General features: G+C 40.6%; 2 protein-coding genes across 2 annotated transcripts in view; one reads left to right on the top strand and one right to left on the bottom strand.

Annotated features, from left to right (window-relative positions):
• Nucleotides 1–18,136, top strand: part of SAMD3 (sterile alpha motif domain containing 3) — a 37,907-nt gene extending 19,771 nt beyond the window's left edge. The window contains exons 5-9 of the mRNA XM_010018047.1: nt 1,446–1,613; nt 15,151–15,354; nt 15,736–15,907; nt 17,526–17,608; nt 17,852–18,136. Of these exons, the coding sequence (XP_010016349.1) occupies nt 1,446–1,613; nt 15,151–15,354; nt 15,736–15,907; nt 17,526–17,608; nt 17,852–18,136 (912 nt within the window). The remainder of the gene's footprint in view (nt 1–1,445; nt 1,614–15,150; nt 15,355–15,735; nt 15,908–17,525; nt 17,609–17,851) is intronic.
• A 3,131-nt stretch (nt 18,137–21,267) lies between these two features.
• Nucleotides 21,268–21,966, bottom strand: part of L3MBTL3 (l(3)mbt-like 3 (Drosophila)) — a 69,336-nt gene continuing 68,637 nt past the window's right edge. The window contains exon 21 of the mRNA XM_010018046.1: nt 21,268–21,966. This exon is cut by the window's right edge and continues 54 nt beyond it. Coding sequence (XP_010016348.1) covers nt 21,862–21,966 — 105 coding nt within the window. The 3' untranslated portion in view covers nt 21,268–21,861.

Genomic DNA, 21,966 nt, shown 5'->3' with positions numbered 1-21,966 from the left:
AGCAGGAGAAAGACAAGGTCATGCTGCCTTCACCACTGTCTGTTAAAAGACCCTCCCAGCCATATCGTGTGGGTGAGAAAGGTGGTTATGTCGGACTCGCTACAAAGAAAGACTGTACTTCTTTTGCTGAATTCTGGTTTACACCTAAGTCAACCCTTAAAATCATATGACCTTTACTAATAAAGATCATGATACTGGTAAGAAATTTGGGATAATTCTTCTGTTTATATTTGTTTCAGCATGTCAGTGAGCACAGGCTTGAGTGTAGTATTAAGTGAGTATGGTATTGGAGTCAATTTTAGAAAATGAGGTAACAGCTGTTTGAATCTCTCCTGCCACGTCCTGTCATTTTCAGTCACTTCCCTGACTAATTTTTGTTCCCTCCTACTGCTGAAAGTCCCTCAATGACTGGAATAAGCAGTTGCTTTTGAGTAGCTGATGAAACATTTTCAATATTCACAACTGCAGGTTTTGTATGCAGACATGTTTAACAGTCTTTGCTTGGTAATTTCTTCCCCATGTGTTGGTAGTTATCACATCTGGGTCCCACCACAGGATGCCCAGCCAGGGAATGCAGGTAACCAGGTGTCTGTCTATAAGGATGCACAAGGTAGTTGCTGTTCATCCAGTTTTCAGAACTTTTCAGTACCCAAGTAGAAAAATGACACAAGTGTGATAGAAGCAGTGGGACCACATAAACTCCATCTTCAGGTGCCAGAGAGTGATGAATGGCTCCATTAAACAGGGACTGCACATACTTGCAGTGCAGAACTGCCTTTAAGTTGCAATTTATATGTCTGAGGAGTCTCACAAACACTAGAACCTACTTTAACAATCCTTTTAATTCAGAAATTTTAAGTTCTGTTTAGTAATACATTTGGTCCAGTGCAACTGTAGGCTCTCTGCAAACAGAAGCATCCCACTGTGTCTTTCCTGCTCCCTTGTGTTAGATAATCTTACAACTGCACAACCAGGCAGATGCTGTCAAAGGAAGAGGAAAAATAATCCACTCAAAAAAAAAACCCATTAGTTTTCTGTGGCATCAGTGAGCTGATCCAATTCACTGTGTAGTTTCATGGCCTCATGTCATGAATGGAGCATCCCAAAGAAAGAGCTAAGAAAAAGAAAGCAAACTGCAGTTTCACCGTCAGACCTGGTTATATTGGATAAATCTAACTCTTAGGTTCAATTACCATCATCCTTAACAAACCACGGTGGTGCCAGCAGCCCTGCTGTTTAGTTGCCATAGTCATATACCACAGGTGCTTGTGTTTCCTTCAGTCCTGAAGCCACAGTACGCTGATGCCACCCTAACGAGTCTTTTTCTGCTTAGTGGCAAATGCTTTTTTATGAAGTAGAGTTAGATAAAACAAAGTGACCTGCTTTAGGAGTGGGACAAATCTTTCAAAGATGCTGGTAATGACATGCTATTTTTTCCCATGCAGTTGCTGTGGAAACGGGCCCTTAAAGATCGTTTCAAGTATGTGCGGAGACCCATTGAAGATGATGAGCAAGTCCTGAGGAACAAATGCAAGTTTGGCCACAGGAGAGGACAGACCAGGAAAAGTTCATTTGCTGAAAACAAACCTGACAATGTCCAGGTGCAGGTAGAGGTAAGGTTTTTGGCTTTGGCACTTAACTGCGTTCTGTGTCTTCCAGCTCCTCTGCTTACAGTAAGGCCACGTGCCATTAAAGGGGAGAACAAAGTGATCTCATCCTATTTAAACTCATTTTGTATTGAGTTTGTCATATAGGCAGGCCCTTGACATTTTGATATTTCTGGAGAACTAAGTATCAACAGTGGCGCTAAACCCAGTATGGAATGCCTTGCGGATTTGTTGTCATTTAGAGTTGTTACCAAGTGGACAGAAAATTCTGGGGTTTTTTAAATTCAGTATTACCAGTTTGCTTTAGGTTACACACCTCCAATTAGTGAAAAACAATAGAGGCCCATGTCTAAGAGCTGAAACCTCCTTACAAAAAACGAATGCGAAGTGATTTTTGAGCTGGGAGCAAATAGCCACATACTACTGTCACATTGTACTGTTATAAAAAAGCTGTTTGTGTTGATGTGTGATATACATAAGGATGCTTATATGTGCCGTTGCTGCATCTCTCTTTAGATAGAGAATTTGGAGAGCTATCACTGTCCAGTAAGAATTTGAAGCATTCTAATTAATCTGTACACTTTCATAAATACATTAAGGTTTCAGTTACACTTTGCCAGCACTCCCCACAATTCCTTGTGCTGCAGTTAAAATGTGGTAAAACTTAAACAGTTGTAAGACTGTGATAAAGATGATAGGTAAGCAGATATTTGACTTTACTTGACACAGGTCCATTCTGCTGTTTAATCAGACACATGATACTTAAGGGAACAAGAATGGTTTACTGGATGCATTTCTGCATACATTGCCCTTGTGTTTGAAGGTAACTGTAGTCTTCTATCCAAAATGCACATATATGTTTGGGTTTGGATTTTCATTGGTTTTTGGGGGGGGATGGGGGAGGGGAGGATTGTTTTGGTTTGTTTGTTTGTTTGTTTGTTTTGCTTTTGTTTGTGGTTTTTTGTTTGGTTTTGAGGCTTCAGTATTTTCTATTTATCCCCTTTTGATTAATGTGTGCAGGAATAAACCCTTCCCTCTTTTTGCCTGCTGTAATCGAAAGGTTTGCAGAATGTGTGAAGGAAGAAACCCTTAATTTGGGTGCAAAGCAATGAACAGCCTTGCATGCAGTAAAGGAGAAATGATAATCTCCTGGGTTTGTGTATGCATCAAGAGTTAGCCATCCTTTATCGGCTAATGCTTGGAAATGGGTGGGTCTTTTTTCAGATAGCTGAGAAGGGCTTTGCAGTGATCCTGCAGGGACTGCATGCTCAACTTCATTTTTCTATAGAGAAGGTGTAACTGCACTGTGCTGTGTCTGGAATTGCCACTCTTTTTAACTGCATTGTCCAAGGCCATCACTGGTCATTCCTTGTTTGCTTTAGAAATTGAAGAAGAAAGTATGATCCATTTCTCCTGAAGTCCTAGGTGTTTTCTGCTAGCGTTAATGTCACGAGCAAGTAAGGATTAAACTGGAAGGGGGCAAGAGGATGTTGTGTATCCCTAATCAACTCTTCCTTTCTTTGTCTCATTTTTCCTGTATCATGAATTTAAGTAAAAAATAAGTATAAATGCAAGAATTAACACTTGTAGAGCCTATTAAAGTTTAAGAATGAGTCCCACAAAATGGGGGGAAATCACGACTTTCTTAGTTTCAAATGTGTTTCTACATTGAAAGCAGGTGTGTCTGACTCTGAGGTCCTGAATTATGTCATTTCAAATGTGCACAGCTGAGCAAGATGTTTGTTTAATATTCTTTTAAACAAATGCAGTGTGGGTATTTTCATCCTGTATGTTTAGGAACACACATAAAGGCACCTTTCTGCCAGTCTTGGCACTAACTGCTTTGTGGTAAATTTAAATTGCTAAACAAAGAGTCTTAGCTTCAAAAAAAGAAAAAGTTTGGTCTAGAAGTGAATACCATAGTACATAGGCAGAACCAAATGATTCTCAAATTATCATTAGACAGATTCCCTTGCCTTCATCCCTATCCCAAATCTGGATGAACAGATCAGCCTTCTGTGGACTAGAAGTCAACACATCAGGATTACTTAAGGTAAAAGAGTGGGAACTGAATTCCAGGTTAAGGAAACCTTTGGAGAATAATCAGCGAAGGATTCCTAACCCCTTTGTGTTATCACACTCTCTCTTAGCTGGCAAAGTAGAACATTTAGGGCATTATACTTCAAAGCCAGCTGGCAAGCAGTGCAGATGAAAGAGCACATCTGTTCCCAACAGATGACCTACTTACCAGCCACACAGCTGACTTCTATATTGAGCTTTAGTTGCTGAACAGTCATAAGATGTAACTCTGTCAAATGTGTTTTGTGTCAGTATAATCTTGGATTGTTAATGGTATCAAACTGACAAAAAGATTATTTACTAATACAAAATGCGTCACTGCTATACCTGGCATTTGGTTTCATATAAAAAGAGTAACAAAGTTATTACTACTACTAAAATCCTTAACCACTCTTTCTAGTTCATCATGTGAAAATCCAGCTGCTTGCCAAGACACGCTTCCTGTGGTGTTCTGGGATATGCTCAGAGCCACAGATGATATCTGCCCCTTGTCCTGTCCAAGCCTCATTACCTGCCATCAGGCATTCCTTCTCGAAAAGCAGCATGAGTGTTACTTGGCTCCCCATGTAGGGCATTGCTTCCAGATGCAGCATCTGACATTTTCCCCAGTTTCTTTAAAACATCTACTGATGTGGTCCTTGTTACAGAGCATTATACTCAAGCAAGATTGAAGAGTATACTCATTTTAGAGTGCTAGCATCACAGCAAAAGTCTTGAGCAAGTGCAGGGCTGTAGAATGATGGTAAGTAAACACATAAACCCATGCTGGAGGTGTCTGTCACTGAGTTATGTTTTGCTTAAAATGATGCTCCCTACAAATACTCATCAGGTTGAGACACCATTGGGAAAAGTTTGGACATTATTATGAGCCTCCATGTCTGAGGGATATGTAGAACTTGATCAGGAAAGCCTTCTTAATTAACAAACTTTCTGACTGTGGAGTGAGAATCCTTCTCGGACATTTTCCAGTCAGGCAAATATCCTGGAGTTGCAGTAATCCAGGGCAGGGTGCTTCATAATCTTAATGACCTACATCTGCAAATGGAAAGTACAGTCTCTCCTCTACAGCCAGAGTGGGATTACTTCCAAGTCAGCCATCCAGTGGTTTGTTCTGACTGATCTCATTCTTCTTTTTAACATCAAAATGGCACCCTAAACTCCTTCCTCTGCCCTGAGGAATTATTTGGCTTATGGTCCTTCAGACTGTGAGAAAAACTACCTCTTGTCAGTTGTAAGAGGAGGGGACCTAGGCTTGGGTGAGCCAAGGAAGGAACAGGAAGATAGGACACTCCTGGTGTGCATCTTTGGCAAGAGGATTATCAAAAGGCAAAAGGCGATGGAGAGGGAAGCGTGGTTAGAGCTGGTGATTGGCTTCCATATGATGAAAGCATGTGGTTCAAACACTAGCCTAGTCATCACAGGGGTGGTGATCAAAGAGCAAGTTGTCCCTTTCAAAAATTCACGTTTTGAAATCTTGTTGGTGTTGGGCAGTGCTGTCCATAGAAAGTGTGACTTCATAATCAATTCAGTTTGCTGAATACAAACTGCATGGCTCCACCTGCCAACCCAGAAGGACATGAGTCTCCTATAGGTCCTGTGTCACACTGTTCTATTTCCAGTGGTTTCTGGGATACCTTTATGACATCTCAAATGCCACTAAATATCTGTATCTATGCAACTGTGTGGTGGGCATACTGAGTTTGGCCAAAATCCAAAATTACCTTGGGTGCCCTGGGGCAGATTTAATGACAAGGCCTGCAAAGCTTAACACAAAGAACCTGGTTCACGGCAGGTGTAGAATACAGTCCCTGAACCAGCCAGAACACCACCACCCTCAACAACTGATTGTTGGGGTGAAGCAGATGATCTATGCTGTTGTCTGCCTTTACCCTTCCTCAGCCTGCACGAACTTTGCCGAAGTTGTGCTCATACTGAAGCTGGGAGTCTGCTTGAGCCTCTGGGGGTGGTCTTAGGGCTAATTGTGAGGAGAAAAATGGTAATGGAAAAAATGCTGCTTTAGGGTACTTCACAGAAGTTTACCCTGTTGGCTTTATGCTGATCATTATCTGGAAACTGGCTTTTCTGATGAAAAAGGGAATCAAGACTGAGTGATGTCTACCCTGTGAGCTGGAGTTTCTTTTGCCTCAAATTAGGTAAATTAGGCAAGTTAGACATTTTCTAGGGTTATGCTTTTCTTTAAGGTGATAACTAACACTGTGTTTGTCAATGAGATTATGCCACTACAGGAGTTAGAAAGATGAAACAAGGTTTCATGATGTGCAGAGAGAATAGGATTTGGGAAGTGATGGCTGGAGAAAAAAGGAGGAAGTCATCAGCAAGGGAAAAAGGAAACCAAATGAATCAAATGTCTGTACAACTGTCAAAAGAGGTGTGCATGAGATGCAGAAACTCTCTTGGCTCAGTCTTGTAGTTGAGGGTCACTAAATGCAGGCACAGCATTAGGTACCATTTAGACGGTGAATGCTGTAGACAGGTGAAGCAGGGATGATGATAATCCCTTTTTCTCTAAGATTTAAAGTTTCCAAACCAAATGCTTGACTATCTGCACAGTCAGAATGTGAGCATGCATATACGAGTGATTATTCAATGACTGTACTGTTGTAATGCAATTTTTCTACTAAAACTTTGCTGTGCATACGTAGTGTGTAGTGTTGCTTAGCTAATATTTTGAATGCTTTTAAAGCAAAAGCTTTCAACACAAATTCCTGGTATGCATTTTATGCTTCACCTTCTGATTTATGTCATTCACTATCTCCATTGTTCTGTGAGTTAACATAAAGTGTGAAATACAGGCTGTCCCTTGGTAGAAGAAAAGGGATTTCACCCATTTTGCTTACACTGTGTTTGGCAGCTTACAAATCAGAAAAAAAATGTCATCCGATATAAATTGACACACGTGGCCTTGAAAGTTTGCAGTTAGCACTGGCATGTAATCTAGCTCTGAAAGAGTCTGCCTGGAGCAAAAGGGTGATTATGTGTAGTTAAAGCAGAGCCTGTTTTAATTAAACACCTTATTTGAGTACAAGACAGCGTGGATCCTGTAGTAGGTGACATGGTCATTTTGCATAAAGCAGTCTGCCCATGCTGCTTCATCTGTCTTTGTGTTCAGTGTTTGGATATGAGAGGTGGCACAGTTGCAATGCCTTCTCAGTTTTCTCCTACCCTATCTCTTGGGGCAAGAAGATGGGTCCTGAGCAGTGTCCAGCTTACTGCCCGTCTTTCAGATTCAGACTTGTTCCAGATCAGTCTGCAGTGTTTTGCTTGGTTTGGGGGATTTTTTTAGCAAATCTTTACTTTCTAATGGTCATAACCTGGTTTGAACATTCCTCCTGATCTAAAATGCTTCAGTGTTCAGCAAACTAAATGTCATTATGATGAACCTGAAAGTCACCAGAGAAAAAGGGATGTCCCTTGCAATAGTGGTATTAAAAACTGTTCCGTACACTTGTGTCTGTATGTATTCCAGACAAAATAGTAAGACCCACTTTTCAGTATTCAAAAATCAATACACAAGATTCCTATTATGCTCACTTAACTACCTGAGAAAACTGTTTCTCATCCTAAAGAAGTTACAAAACCCACTTAATGGAAAAGATTATTCCAAACAAGGAAACAAGGGTCCCACTATACTCTCAGTATGCAAGCATCATGTTCTTTGTTTAGGCAGAGAGAAGACACTGAAACTGCTACTGTCAGGTTTTCTTGCATAAGTACGTTGAAAATTGATGCTAACTCTGATGCAGGTGTAGACTCAGCAATCAAGAAGTGTTAGCAGCAGCAATGTTCTAAGCAATAACAGGACTTGGTGTATGTATTGGCATCCAGCAAGAAAAACCTGAAACATCTTTTTCAAATGAAGTATTATTAGCTGCTGCTGGGAGCTGACAAGAGCAGTAATAATGAAAGGCAATACAACAGCTGTACCAATACTGCTACCCATCAGTAACCCAGTCCCAAAGTATGGTGTAAAAGGAGCTCCCAGTCAGTGCTGGCACCACTGAACCTGTCTGTGTGGCACTGCTGTTGCAGGAGATGGTTCTCACTACCATCACATGGTTTCTGTCCTTTCCAGCAAGCAGATTAGTTTCCATCCAAAGGAATTTCCTCAAAGGAATAGTCCTAGAGCATCACAGGTGAGGAGCCTGAATCCATGGTTGGCAGTGAACAGACCAACAGCATGCAGTGCAGTGTCCTTATATCCATCCCTTTACTTCTGCTGGTTCTATCTGAATTCACTCTCTGAAACTGAGGAACCAGTAGGTTCTGTTGGCATTCTTCAAAAAAGGAGATCTTGATCTTTGTTGATAGCAGTGGCTAGGCTACATTTACCATTCAGGAACTGGTGTAAACCCTTGTAAAAAGAAGAGGTGCCTGCTGTCCTCACCAGAGGAGCTTCCATCACTGTGATTAGGCAGTCATGTTACTTTGTTACTGACACTAATGACTTTAAGGATTTATGATGCTGGCTTTGAACAGTAACTGAAAGCTTAGACCTTGGAGATACACATCATTCATCAGAATTGCTCCATTCCTCCCCACAAAGACATGTAGCGGCTTCACTTCCTTGGCTGTGGCACTGACTCATAAAAGTGCCCCTCTATCTTGGGCTTTTCACAAGAATATGGTAATATAATCTCATATTTTATGGGAAAAATGTAATCTCATATCATATGGGAAAAATCAAGATCCATCAAAAAGACATTAAGGAATTTGGCATTTATTTAAAAACCTGTCTCTTACCAAATGACTAATGAGCCTCTTGCTTCAGGAGATGGAAGGCATGAGGGATTTGGAGGGGTTTTTTGAGTTTTTGGAGAAAACAAATGATATTTTTGTATGTATGCTTTCTTGCTTTAATGGGAGCATCTTAACACAACCTATTTGTATATGGTTCTAAGTAGAACTGTGAGTATCAACTGGGGGTCACTGTGAAAAGGCAGCTGGAGTGTGGGCAAAGAGCCCTACAACCCATGTGGCTTCTAGATCCAGTGGCTTTAATCACAGATATCTGAGATGCTAAGAGCCCAGGGTGCTTGCGGGCACAGGCACTCTGGGATGGGCTCCCTGTTGCTGTCACCTGTTGTGTGTGAATCCAGCAGAAAGGCTAAGAGCCTTAGCAGGACCATCCCTCAGGCAAGGTCTAGGTTACACTGCCATGCAAGTACTGGATATCCTCTGCTTACCTCATTCACTTCCTTTCTGCATTCTTTAGACCTTTTTCTCTGTTTCTCATGAGCTTGTGACATAAAGGCAGCTTGTTTTTTAAAGGCATTGAGGTAAATACTCATTTGTTCCAGAAAGGTATTTTTAAAATAAATAGAACTTTTATTATATAAAAAGGAAGGAAATTCTTTACATTGTAAATTAGATTAGTATGTTGCTAAATAAGATAAAATTCTATATACAAAAATAATTAAAGATTACCAATTAACACTGGAGGTTGGGTGACCTGAAGAATGAAGGATTCCTCATTTAAAGTGTCTATTTTTTAAGTTGTGTCCTTGCATATATGCTGAACTGTTAAGTTTGGCAAACCCAGATTCTTCGCAAAATGGTGTCCCACTGAGATAACTTCTTTCCCCCAAAAGAAAGCCACCTCTTGGTTACCTTTCCACTTACCTTAAAAATTAACTTGTTCACAAAGCAAAAACTAAAAGGAAAAAATTAAAACATTTTAAGTGATTCCTGCATTTAGGTGTGGCTGAGTTAATATCAGGTCACTGCACTTTACTAGAAAAAAGACAAATTTGCAAAATAGGAAGAAGAGCTGAAATATAATGGGAATTAAGTTACGAAGCAAGTCACCAAATGCATTCTGCTGCGAGCATAGTGTTTTGTAATTTTTCAATAAAAGCATAACCTTTTTTGATGTTACAATCTAATAAATACTGAGGTCAGAAATAGTTTGTGTAAAAACAAGTGATGCCATAATTTCCTGCTCTATCAAACCCCTTCAGATTTTATTTCAATAAAACTATTCTTAGAAATATTGAAGAACATAAAACAGAATGCTTTTGCCCTTTTCAGCTAGGCTGACTGAAAACAGCTACTCATCCATAAATATTTAAAGTCACTCTTCTCTAATTCCACACTGGTTCTACTAACGACAGCCATTTGACTTGATGTACCAGTGAGGTCTCATTGCTCTGTTCTGTTCCTTATTGATAAACATGGATCATTTGCATTAAATCAACTGGAATTTATTTTCCCAATTATCAGCTGATCTATATTTATGTAGCACTATATACTACAGTATATTGTTTGTATTCCCCAGTAGGGGATGAATGAAAGTAGGAATCAAAATGTTCAGAGACAAAATGAAGTGATTAGATATATATAAGGCACACCCTGTCACTGTATTAAAGCCATCATGTATAGTCAAGATCAGATCATAGCAATTTTGGTTGCTAGTGCCAACCCTAGAATTGGGTTTTCACTTGCCCTTTCACTGAATGCAGCACTATTTTACAACACCCCAAGTATTTTACATCATACTCATCATTGCCCATCCTCAAACTACATAAACTTCACTTGTTATGTTTCCGCTGCACTTTAATAAACACGAAGTAATCTCTGAAACAGCAATACCTACTAAGGCCAGTAGAAAACTGGCCAAATCATCCAAACCAATCCTACCAGGGATTTGGTACATTTTGGGAGCTCTATTACTTGCCTGAAGTTTTAAGATGTGTTTTATGGCTGGAAATATACACCTATTACACAGACTACTAGCTTAAACAAACAATGTTAAAGAGCTTACATTTCAGAACTACCTTTCTTCAGCCTAGAAATGCAGCTTAAAATGTGGAAAGATTACAGATGGTCATTACTCTAAGCAGGCTGAACACTGCAAGAAAAGCAATTCTAACACTGACTTCTGCTTGTGTTTCTCATATGTAATGGATGATTTACACGATGAAGTCTGGCCTTCCATCACATTATTTTTTTTCCTAGTAGATATGTTTGACAGCAACTCTTCCTTATACTACTGCTGTATTTCTATTGGTAGCTTGCCACTGATGCTTACAAAAATGTCAAATAGTCTCATTTAGATAATTAATAATATCATTAGCTAAACCATCTCTCAGAGACAGAGCTGACTATGATGAGAGTCCATCAACTTGAGCTGTGTTTGCCTTGACAAGGGGGACAGAAATTAGCTGGAGTAAAGGTCACAAGCAACCCAGTCAGTTTCTAAGCAACCCAGTCAGTTTGTCTGTGGTTACAGCACACCAGGTTGAGTTTGTTTTGCTTTCCTGCCTCTGCAAGTAAGGCACTGAAGGTGATGGCCCCTCTGGAAATGAACCACAGCAGGTGGCTGAAGAAGCTCCTGCTCCATGGGCAGGAGGCTTGGAAGCAGACCCACAAGAGAGGCCAGTAATAACAGCTGTTTGGAGTCAGAGACTTCAAACCAGCTTTTGCCTGGAGTGGAAAACATAAATGTAATTAAAAAACCCCAACTAACTGTCTGCATACATGTGTGAGAAAGCGCGAGCATCTTGAGACTAACAGAAGTAGATCAGCCCTTGGTTTTGTGCAGTGGTCATACTGGCAAGAGCCAGTCCATCCAACGTAGTGCAAGTTAGTAGGTTAAGGAACAGCTGAACAGCCCACTTGGGGATGTGCGAATACTGGAATGGTATTCACAGATGGTAGGGACCATACTGACCAAGAAAGCTACTGTCTTTACTGGCCAAATTGGCAGGAACTGTAATGCAGACTCAAGAGATGAACACATTGGGAAAGAATCAACAAAGTTTCAGTGAAGAGAAGTAATTCTTCATGAATTCATTAGTTCTTTGAAGTATTCAACAACCCTGAGGACACAGGAAATCCAACTGATACAGTTTACTTTAACTTCAGGGGAGATTTCACCACATGCCTTTCAAAGGCTCTTAGAGGATATAATCTGAAGGATAAGCAAGAAGGTCCTTGCATGAATAAAATAGAACAAAGAAGGCTAGGCAAATACAGCTGGTTTTTACAGCAGAACAATTATTAATGCTTAGTTTAAGCAGTTCAATATATTTCTAAATAGTGTGGAAAAAGGATAGTTGGCTGACCACACTGGGTGATGCTACTAAGGGTAGTAACAACAAAAGACTGTCCGAAGACCTGCAGAAGGATCCCATGCTACTGAGTGACGGGGCAAAAAAACAATAGATAAAATTTGTTAGTGTTAGATGAAAACTAAGGCAACAGGAGAAAATGCAGTCCTAACATTTACAGTGATTGGCTCTGAGCTTCTTATTACTATTCACAAATGATATTTCTGTATTATGCCAAAGAAAACTTGGCACAATGCTAAAGCAGCAGTACAAAAACGTATAGTGAATGCTCAGAGTTATGTAAGAAAGAAACAAAAGGGAGCACATTATTCCACTGGATGCACCTGTGGTGTTTCAACATCTCAACTAGCTAAGGGCTGTAGTGAAATTAAGAGAATATGCAAAGACAGTAACAAGGATTATTGAAAGTTTGGACCAGCTTTTCTATGTGGAATGATTCAACAGCTTAGGACAGTCTTGGCTGGAAAAGAGGTGGCTGAGGACAGAATATGGCATATCTATAAAAGTACAGTGGCAAGAAGATGGTGAATAGGTTTTGAATCCAGTATGACAATTAGAAGGCAGAAGCAGCGAGAGAAAAACAAAGTTTTTTCTGACAGTGCACAGTTAAACTGATGAATTTAATGCAGGATGTATGATTTTATGAGAATTGGAAAAGTGAATGGGAAAAATAATGGAAGGAAAAAGTCTACTGAAGGCTATTAAATCTAAAGCCATAATCCTTGGGAGTCCATGAACCCCAGTTTAGTGGAGTCTTCACAGAACTCAGGGGAAGTGCCACTACACTCACAAGCTTACTTTATACATCATGGAGCAGATTCTCCTGGAAAGCATGCTAAGGCACATGAAAAACAACGAGGTTGTTGGTGACAACCAACGTGGCTTCACTAAGGGGAAATCCTGCCTGACCAATTTGGTGGCCTTCTATGATGGGGCTACAGAACTGATGGACAGGGGCAGAGCAGTTGACATCATCTACCTGGACTTGTGCAAAGCATTCAACACTGTTCCGCATGACCTCCTTGTCTCTAAATTGGAGAGACATCAATTTGATGGATGGACCACTCAGTGGATAAAGAACTGGCTGGATGGCTGCATGCATAGAGTTGTGGTAAATGTCCCTCAGGGATTGGTGTTGGGACCTGTCTTGTTCAGCATCTTTATCGGTGACATGGGACACGCACATTGTGAGAGGGAAGATATAGCCACTGGGCCCTACTGAGAAGAACCTTATTATGATAAGGTGGAGGGAAGGGATGCCATCCAGAGGGACCTGGACGCACTTGTGAGGTGGGCCAATGCCAACCTCATGAAGTTCAACCAAGCCATGTACAAAGTCCTGCACCTGGATCAGGGCAATTCCAGGCACAGCTACAGGCTGGACGGAGAAGAGATTCAGAGCAGCCCTGCAGAGAAGGACTTGGGGGTGGTGGTTGATGAGAAGCTTGACATGAGCTGGCTTCAGTGTGCGCTCACAGCCCAGAAAGCCAACCGTATCCTGGGCTGCATCAAAAGAAGCATGACCAGCAGGTCAAAGGAGGTGATCCTGCCCCTCTACTCTGCTCTCGTGAGACCTCACTTGGAGTATTGTGTCCAGTTCTGGTGTCCTCAACATAAAAAGGACATAGAGCTGTTGGAGCAAGTCCAGAGGAGGGTCACGAGGATGATCAGGGGTTTCACATGGGAGTCCTTCCCATGTGAAGACAGGCTGAGAAAGTTAGGACAGTTCAGCCTGGAGAAGAGAAGGCTGCGTGGAGACCTCATAGCAGCCTTCCAGTATCTGAAGGGGGCCTGTAAGGATGCTGGGGAGGGACTCTTCGTTAGGGACTGTAGTGGTAGGACAAGGGGTAATGGCTTTAAACTTAAACAGGGGAAGTTTAGATTAGATATAAGGAAGAAGTTCTTTACATTGAGGGTGGTGAGGCACTGGAACAGGTTGCCCAAAGAAGTGGTAAATGCTCCATCCGTGGCAGTGTTCAAGGCCAGGTTGGACAGAGGCAGGCAACCCGGTCTAGTGTGAGGCACCCATGCCCATGGCAGGGGGGTTGGAACTAAACGATCTTTATGTCCTCTCTAACTCTTCTATGATTCTACGATTCTTTTTCCCAGCACTCAGCCAGGTAGAGGAGGATATGGGACTCAGACCATCTGACCCACCACCTTTGTCCCTGTGCAGTGAGGAGGAGGGTAGGAATGCCTACTCAAGCTGCTCACAAACAAATATTACTCTTGTAATGCAATGCAGATTAAAGTCCTCTATTAGAAAGAGTGCAGACTGTGATAATACTGCAGCCTAGCACAGGCCAGAAGAGTACCTGTGGGGTCACAGTAGGTACCTGTCCTGCATGCAGGGCTTATTTTCTTTTCCCAGTGGCTATTGAAATCCATGGATATATACTAGGAGGGAGACAGGTTTTTTAATTGTGTACATTGTGCAACCATTCTTGGAATGCCACATGCACAATTTAAGAAAGGATGTTAATTAAACTGGAAAGTTTAATTGCACATACAGAGCACTGTGAAGCAGTTTTGGATGTTGTATGTTCCGTAGCTCTGTATCTTAAATGTTCCAGGGAACAGGATGAAGTGTTTTAACTCCCGCTGACATTGACCCACAGGCCAACACTGACAGAGCCAACAGCTGCGTCAGTGATAACACAGTGATAATACATATGGGAAAATCCAGGGTAAATGCAGCCTGGGAGTGGTAACTGTACTAACAGTGCATTTGTACATTGTCTCAGGTTGTTTCAATGAGCATATTCACTGCGTCCTCTGATAGAAACTAAACAGCTCCAGGCTACTGCCACTGATTCACTACTCCTATAGATAGCCACTCCTGTTCTTACAAATTACTGTGTTTGGAATTAAAGCAGGGACAATAATAGTAATTTTGAAGAAGACTATTAACAATCTTCAAGTACAAAATAACTTTTTGAATACACTAACAATCAAACTACTCAGCCATGTTTTCTATTAAGTTTTCTGAGTTCAGCTGGTCTCCTTGGAGGTAAATACTTCCGTTGCATAAATGTGAAAGTTTGTTTTCCTGCTTCTAGGGCCTGTATGAGTAAGAAGAAAATACTATTTCTTCAATTAGGCAAACCAGACACAGGCATAGTAATTTCACTAATATCCTCAAATATGTAATTTAAGCTTGGGAGACTTGGCTGATAGCTATACTATTATATGAATACAGATCTTCATCTAACTATTAGAACATGAAGGCAAGTCCACAGAGCTGGTACTGAAATTATACTATAGGTACTTTCTGCTGAGCATGTCTACACTATGACTACACTCAAATCACACAAGCTACATCAGATAAAAAGACTAGCTGATTTGTCACAATTCTGTCCTTCATTTCTTGATAGGAAGAACCAGTTCATCTTGAAGGCAGTGCAATGGATGTACACATTAAATGGCTTAAGCAAGAATATCTGAAAACTCAGAGGAACTGGAAAGAAGTGGATAACAGAATGAATGTGACAATTGAAATGCGGAGAAAGATGATCAGTGATAAGGCACCTTTAAAAGACATTCTTAGACTATTTCCTTTCTTAAGATGCCCTTATCAGGTAATAGCTATTTTTACTAATGACATTGAATTTTTTGTTATAGATGTGATATAACCACAGGCACACGTTTTACTGGGTGTTTCCCGTGAAGTATCCAACATTGTTCTCTCTAACCTAACTCACACTTTTGCTGCTAACGCCACTTTGAAAGATTCACCAATCCTGTGTTAAACATACCACGCGCAACATCAGTGCATTATCTGAAGCATTTTGGTGTTACTCGATATATTTCTTCCTTGCTTTGAAAAGAAATTAAACCATCCCCTCTGGTTTATAATCTTTTTTTACTGAGCTAGTTTTATCCTGTCTTCAAAGTGTGCACCTTGTGCTGTTTTCAGTTCTCAGGATTGCAGTAATACCAAATATTTGTTTCTCTTTTAGCTTTTTAGGGAGTTCCAGCTTCTCACACACATGGACATTTATAAGAAAACAGTTGAGATTTTGGAGATTTATTCAGAAAACATATTATCTTTGTATGCAGTGAGGAATAATCCAATTAACATCATGCTGCAAGAAAATCTGAAGCGTCACACAGAGGAAGACATTCTGAAGTGTCAGTACAAATCTTCTATGCTCTGAATATCAGAGTTTTGTTGTAGCTAATTGTCCTTACTTATGTAACTAAACTAGTTCCAATTTTACTGCAAAAACATATTAAAAATGTCACAGTTGCTTGAAAAATTATACAGCAATTGGAAGCATTAAGAATAAAATCTAATGAAATTACTAGGAGAATTGTCAGGTATTGAAACTTTTAATTGAATGAAAGACTGCAGAATAAGTATAGCTACATGAGCAGAGTTATGCATTTCTAGATATGTAAAAGAGTGCTTATTATCTTCTAAAAATACACACAGAAAACAAATTTTCTGGTTTAGAAATAGTCCCATAAAAAGAGACCATTTCCTTTAGAGAGATACTGTTTCTATGGGTGAATTCTTCATCCCAGTGAAATAAAACTAGTAATTACCACTGTGTTTCGAGTGCCTCATCTCTGCAGGCACATTGCAGGACTAAGTGTGCAAACTGGTACCTCTGGTGAGCAGGTACCAGAGTCATGCAAAGAGGTCCAGGTATCTTGAAGTGTTCGGCTTCCTGGCTGTGAGGGAGCAAGCACCCACTGCCACTCAACTTCTTTCAGTCTGAAAAGTCTGGGGAGCACGGTTCTGCAAGGGCAAAACCTTTGAAGCAGTTACTCAAAATGGCTGTTCTTCCCAAATTGCAGCTGTCAGCATCTATGCTCGAGCTTAGCTCTGTGAGAAGTGCTCCTTAGACCGTCGTTTTCTATTACACAGGCATAATGCCAGGATGTCAAATCTAAGGTGACACAGTATGAATACGTGTGTTTCCTATAGTAGTTTCACTCCTTTTATTACCAGGCCATTTCTTAAAGAAGCCAGCAGAGCAGGTTAAAATACTGTGGTTTTCTTTCTTTAAGCTTAAAACCACAAGTACTCAGTAGCCCATGATAGATAAAAAACTGTCAGCAGACAGCCTAATCCAGAAAGCCTTTATGGACTTTCTACCCATACCTTTGGCCTTAGAAAGTTATGGACGTAAGTAATTTCCCCTGTTCTTATACAAAGTTTTAACTCTACATCTTAGTCAAGTCCCATGGCCTTTACTTTCCTGTTTTTCTCTCACAAACAACTTGACCTGGCACCTAGGTGATAAATGCCTGACCAGACAGGTTCAGTGAAACACATGGCACCAGAAGCCTGACCTGCAAGAAAGATGTTACAGTCAATAATAGCTGAACCAGAGGGTAGCACATACCATGTCCCTGGAGGTCCTGCAGCACCAGCTCGTACCACAGCCTTCGAAATGGAGTCCCCAAAAATATCTGATTTACTGGGGAGAGAAGAGTGTGGGCACGGGTGGGGGGTGCAGGAGGTCTACTCGGCTTGCAAATTCCAACAGAAGCAACCCAGAGGCCTACGTACTTCTTGTTAATACTGATTAGCAGTGCCATGAATTATTTGAATACCCTTTGCCAGCTGAGGTGCCTAAACTTTCACTGTGGTACAAGCTACTCTTCAAAATGGACTGAACAACAGTTCCACTGCTGAGCTGTTAACTATTATACAGGCTGTAATCTGCTTTTCCAGGACCATACTGCAGTGCTAGAATGTTTGCATTTGTAATTTAGTGGAAATCCTTGTCTTTGACAGATATGAAAAAGACTGCTGCATGTCTACTCCTGCCAGATGTCTTTGGAGATGATTCCAGTCTGTTTGCTGCAGTGAATGAAGAGGTAGGAGACAGAGCACAGCAGGCTTGGTGTCTCTTCCATGTATCAGCTGCCTGGGTGCATCACTTGGCCTTCTGGTTGCTCAGCCTAGTTCCTGGAAAAGGTAGACATTAGTCTGCCTTTTGGGTAGATGGCAAATATCCATAGAAATACTAGCTAAATTCAAAAGTGTAGTTAGTTATTTCTCTGACCTGTTCACCAAAGTGATGCTGTGGCATCATTTGAAATCTCCTGTTTTTAATTTAGGTAAAGGTGGTGACACCAGTATTGGAAGTCAAAAATCCCTTCCATGTGAATTCGTGTGAGTTTGCACTGTATGTAGAAAGAGAAGAGCTAGCCCAGCTCGATGACTGCACTATGGCCCTGGCAGCGCTGGTGGCTGCATTTCGTGTGTTCGATATCCCGTGCCCAAAGAGAATCCACAGGACGCTGAACTTCCTGGAGTCCCTGGTCTTTGAGGTGAGGAGCCCAGCATCCCTGCTCACCCAGGTAAAAAGAGAGCTGGAGGCACGTGACTATCCCAGTATCTGATGGTGTACACAACACTCCCTGCAGAAGCATTTGACTTTTTGTCAAAATAAATCCCTCTGTTGTGAAGATAATTCAGTGCCATTCTTTCTGGTGAAAGTGTATGTATATTTTTAACAGTTATGTTTAATAATGCCTTTTTTCTTTTTCAATTGTACTGGCTACTTTTTACAAAAAATTAAACCTAAGCATTTTCATTATTTTAAATAGAAATTCTAGAGCAGTCTAGAGGCATTAGATATAATAAAATTTTCTAGACTACTGCATGTGTCATGTATTATTTTTCCATATGGATCATTTGACAAATTCAGATAATATTTTGACCCTTAGAATGTTAAAAACCACACTGTGAGCCAATGTGAGCACTTCACTGCTTCTGATGCTAATACAGTTAATGTTTTGAAGTGGCACAAATTAAAGATTTCCTTTTCACCGGCATTTCCTTATAGTATCATCACTGAAAGCCTACTACAATAATTTTTGTATTTTAAAATGGTGGGCCTGATTTTTAGTTTGCAGGAAGATGAGTTTCTAGTATTTTCTCCATGCGTAAAACTTTTTTTTTTTTTTTTTTTACATTGATCCTGAATTTGCTAAATAAGGATTCTAAGATGAGCTCTCCAAGCAGCAAGAATGATTTATCTGGGATGCTGCCATGTGCGTTTGTAACCACAGCTTTGGCGCCAGGGAGCGAATGCCTCATCTTCCTTCTGAGTTTGTTTCCCAGAACAAACTGGCCTTCTCCACATGGTGACTCTCCTGTCTCCCACACAGAGCGGAGCCCTCTCCTCTCCTCTTCCACAGCCTCCTTTTCTTCTTAACATACGCCTCTTAACTCCTGCATGTCTGGAAATCCCAGGGGCTACTGCCTGACAGTATATGGCTTCGGACAAACACGCAGTGATGGATGGTAGCAGCAGCCCCCAAACACGACCCATTACTGGAATAGAAAATAGGTTTTCATTAAAACATTGCATTCTACCAAAAAGATCAATCTCCTACCAGTTCTAAAAATGTCTGTGTAGGCAAAGTAGCGTTTGTGGTCACCATGATTCTTTAAACACTCAAACACATGGCTTGGAAACCCACAGCTGTTTTGTTAAAGCTCAGCTGTGCAGGGATGACTCCAGTGCAGAGACTACACTGGAGATACTGCAGGATAAGGAGAACTCACTGCATTTAATGGCCAGGCTCTCTTATTGAAGTCTTAGGATTTCTCATGTGGCTCCATAGAAATCAGTGGACAACCTTTACCTGTGTGACAGCTGGGCTACCTACAACACAACATACAATACCAACCACCGTTTTAAGGATTCAGTAGGTCTCCTGAGCGGTTTTAGTTTCTAAGTAAATTTGTTGGGTATAGTTTTTGTAACAGAGGTGGTTATACCCTGCTACCTCATCAGATTGGATACAAAAGTAAGGATTATTCGTGTCCTCACTGTTGTGATACCTGTACGAATAGAAAGTTGGTCTCTGAATCATTTAAGTGAGGTTTAGTCTAAATCTTGTAAACAGTATTAACTCAAACCCATTTCTTAAACTACATTACTTTGTAAGTAGGTATATAAAAATCCAGGGAGCTGCTACCACGTCCAAATAACCTCTGTCGAGCAGCAAATCTCTTCACTGGTTCTCACTGCAGGCTACAGAGCTGGCTCACAATAGAGAGACAGAGGGTGAAGGAAAATAAACTATATGGAAGGACAGAAGGAAAGAAAACAGAAGAATGTGGCATTTTACTGATCTGCATGGGCAACTTCAGGTGCTGCCAGTGACTTTGTCCAAGCTCACAAATGGTCTGCGAGCCTTAGGAGTTAAGTGTTTAAGGAGAGGGCAGAAAGCAGTAGCCAGGTTCCTTTTTAACTCATGGCCACATTAAGCTACAGTGAGGAATTACTTGGGAACACCCAGGTTCATTGGAAAATCCTGGGCAGACACAAATGTAACAGACAGCTCCAGTTCAGGTTTTATTTGTATTGTAGTACAATAAGAGTGCAATTTGAATGTACAAATATTGAACAAAATGTAAAAATATTAATTATGCAATGCTATGGAAGGAAATTAATAGAGCAATGCAACTTACTTCATACTGACCCTGTTTTACCTCCTATTATGGCAGGTACCAGTCACCTACATGATCTGGAAAGGGCACAGAGTGTTCTTGAAATCTTAAGGAACTCCAGCCAAAGAACAGCCTAGTAAAATCTGTGGGAAGATGCAAAATTTTCCCATCTCTGTGCAACGGAAATGCTCTGTTTGTTCTCAGCTTTAAAGGCTGAGCAACTGCCCACCACAGCGCTAAGAAGAGGGCTGCCAAAAATCCTGATCCAACTCTTCTCTCTCTTCTTGCAAAAGCAGCATTCTGGAACAGTCCTCAGTACACACATAGCTAGGCTTTCTCCCATTTAAAGTGCATCTGGTTTACATCTTACTTATATACACCAAGTGCAACAACTTTCCCATACAAATCGTTGTAATAATCCTACAATAAGGAAGGTTGCTTCACCTAAGTACTTGCTGATGGCATCTGCAGACTGCTAATGACCCAGTGAAACGCATGCATTTTACACCTAGAATGTGCTGATGCACCATATGCGTTTAAGTATCCTCTTCCTCCATGCTTTCTCTACCTATGAACCCAGGACACTCCTATGCCTTATTTGCTTACAATCAGACTTTCCAACTAGGAAGTAGTGGGTGAAATAATTCTCCCACCATTGGGAAAACAAACTTATATTGAATATGAAGCCAGAGTAACAGTCCTACATTTAGCACACTGGTTTCCTCCACTGTTGTGGTAACTATACTGGAGATGGCATGTGCAGACATAAATGAATCTATTTTCTCTTTTGCTAATGTCCTTACCTCAAAGTACATGTATTTTCCTTCATGTGCTGAAGGACTGTAGCTTTCCCATGTGAATGGTTGGGACTTTATTGTGCAGCATTAACGAAAAGTCTTCTATGAAGTTGAAGTTTATTTTTCAGTTGCAGCCTTCTCTATACTGATCTTTTGGTAAAATACATTAAAGATGCTGGTGGAAAAACTCACATAACATTTTTGTAATCGTGCAAAAGTAAAAACATTCAGTTATCAAAAAAGCATTATAATTTCAACCCCAACAAGGTTTGTTTTGTAACAAGCAAACAGACAGTTTTATCATCTGTAAAGTTATATGCTGTAGCATAAAGTGTCACATATGTAACATTAAGTGTTTCATTTTTGAACTATGGCACACATAGGTATTAGCCATAACAGTCTCATCTGGCTACCTGTAGCCTAATTTTTGGCTATTCAGTTTTTATTTTGATAGTATCCAGTAAAAGCATCTGAAAAGTAAAATGGGTACATGAAGTAGAATTCAAGAATTCTTATAAAATATTAACGTTCCCTTATATAATACAGCATAAATAATTAATGAAGGTTTTCTTGATGTCCAGAGAAAGTTAGGGATCCTAACCATCCATGGAGAATTAGCGCCATTAGTTTGGTAAATAAGACTAGCTGACACGGTTGTTACACAGTACCTTCTCAAAAGCTTGAACACTTCCCAGAAGGATTCAAATGTGTACTGGCTCCAGGAGAATATAAACAGTTCACCAGTGCTGAACATATGTTTCTTCCTTTCTGAGAGTCCTTACTCAATAGTTCTAGCAAGTCTTTGTGCTTTGAATAAAACATGAGCTCCAGTGGAGAAAGCTGACTCGTACACATTTCCATTCTCTTCAAAGTTCATTGTGTGAGTTTTTCTCTGCAGCTTTGAACATCAGAATGGAATTAAAGATTTTTAGGGCTGGTCCCAGTTTAATGCTCATTATTTTGACTATGTC

Source organism: Nestor notabilis, unplaced genomic scaffold (genome assembly GCF_000696875.1).
Source record: "Nestor notabilis isolate BGI_N333 unplaced genomic scaffold, ASM69687v1 scaffold1937, whole genome shotgun sequence".
NCBI classification, from domain to species: Eukaryota; Metazoa; Chordata; class Aves; order Psittaciformes; family Psittacidae; genus Nestor; species Nestor notabilis.
Note: the sequence above shows the minus strand (reverse complement) of the source record. Positions and strands in the feature narration are given on the sequence as shown.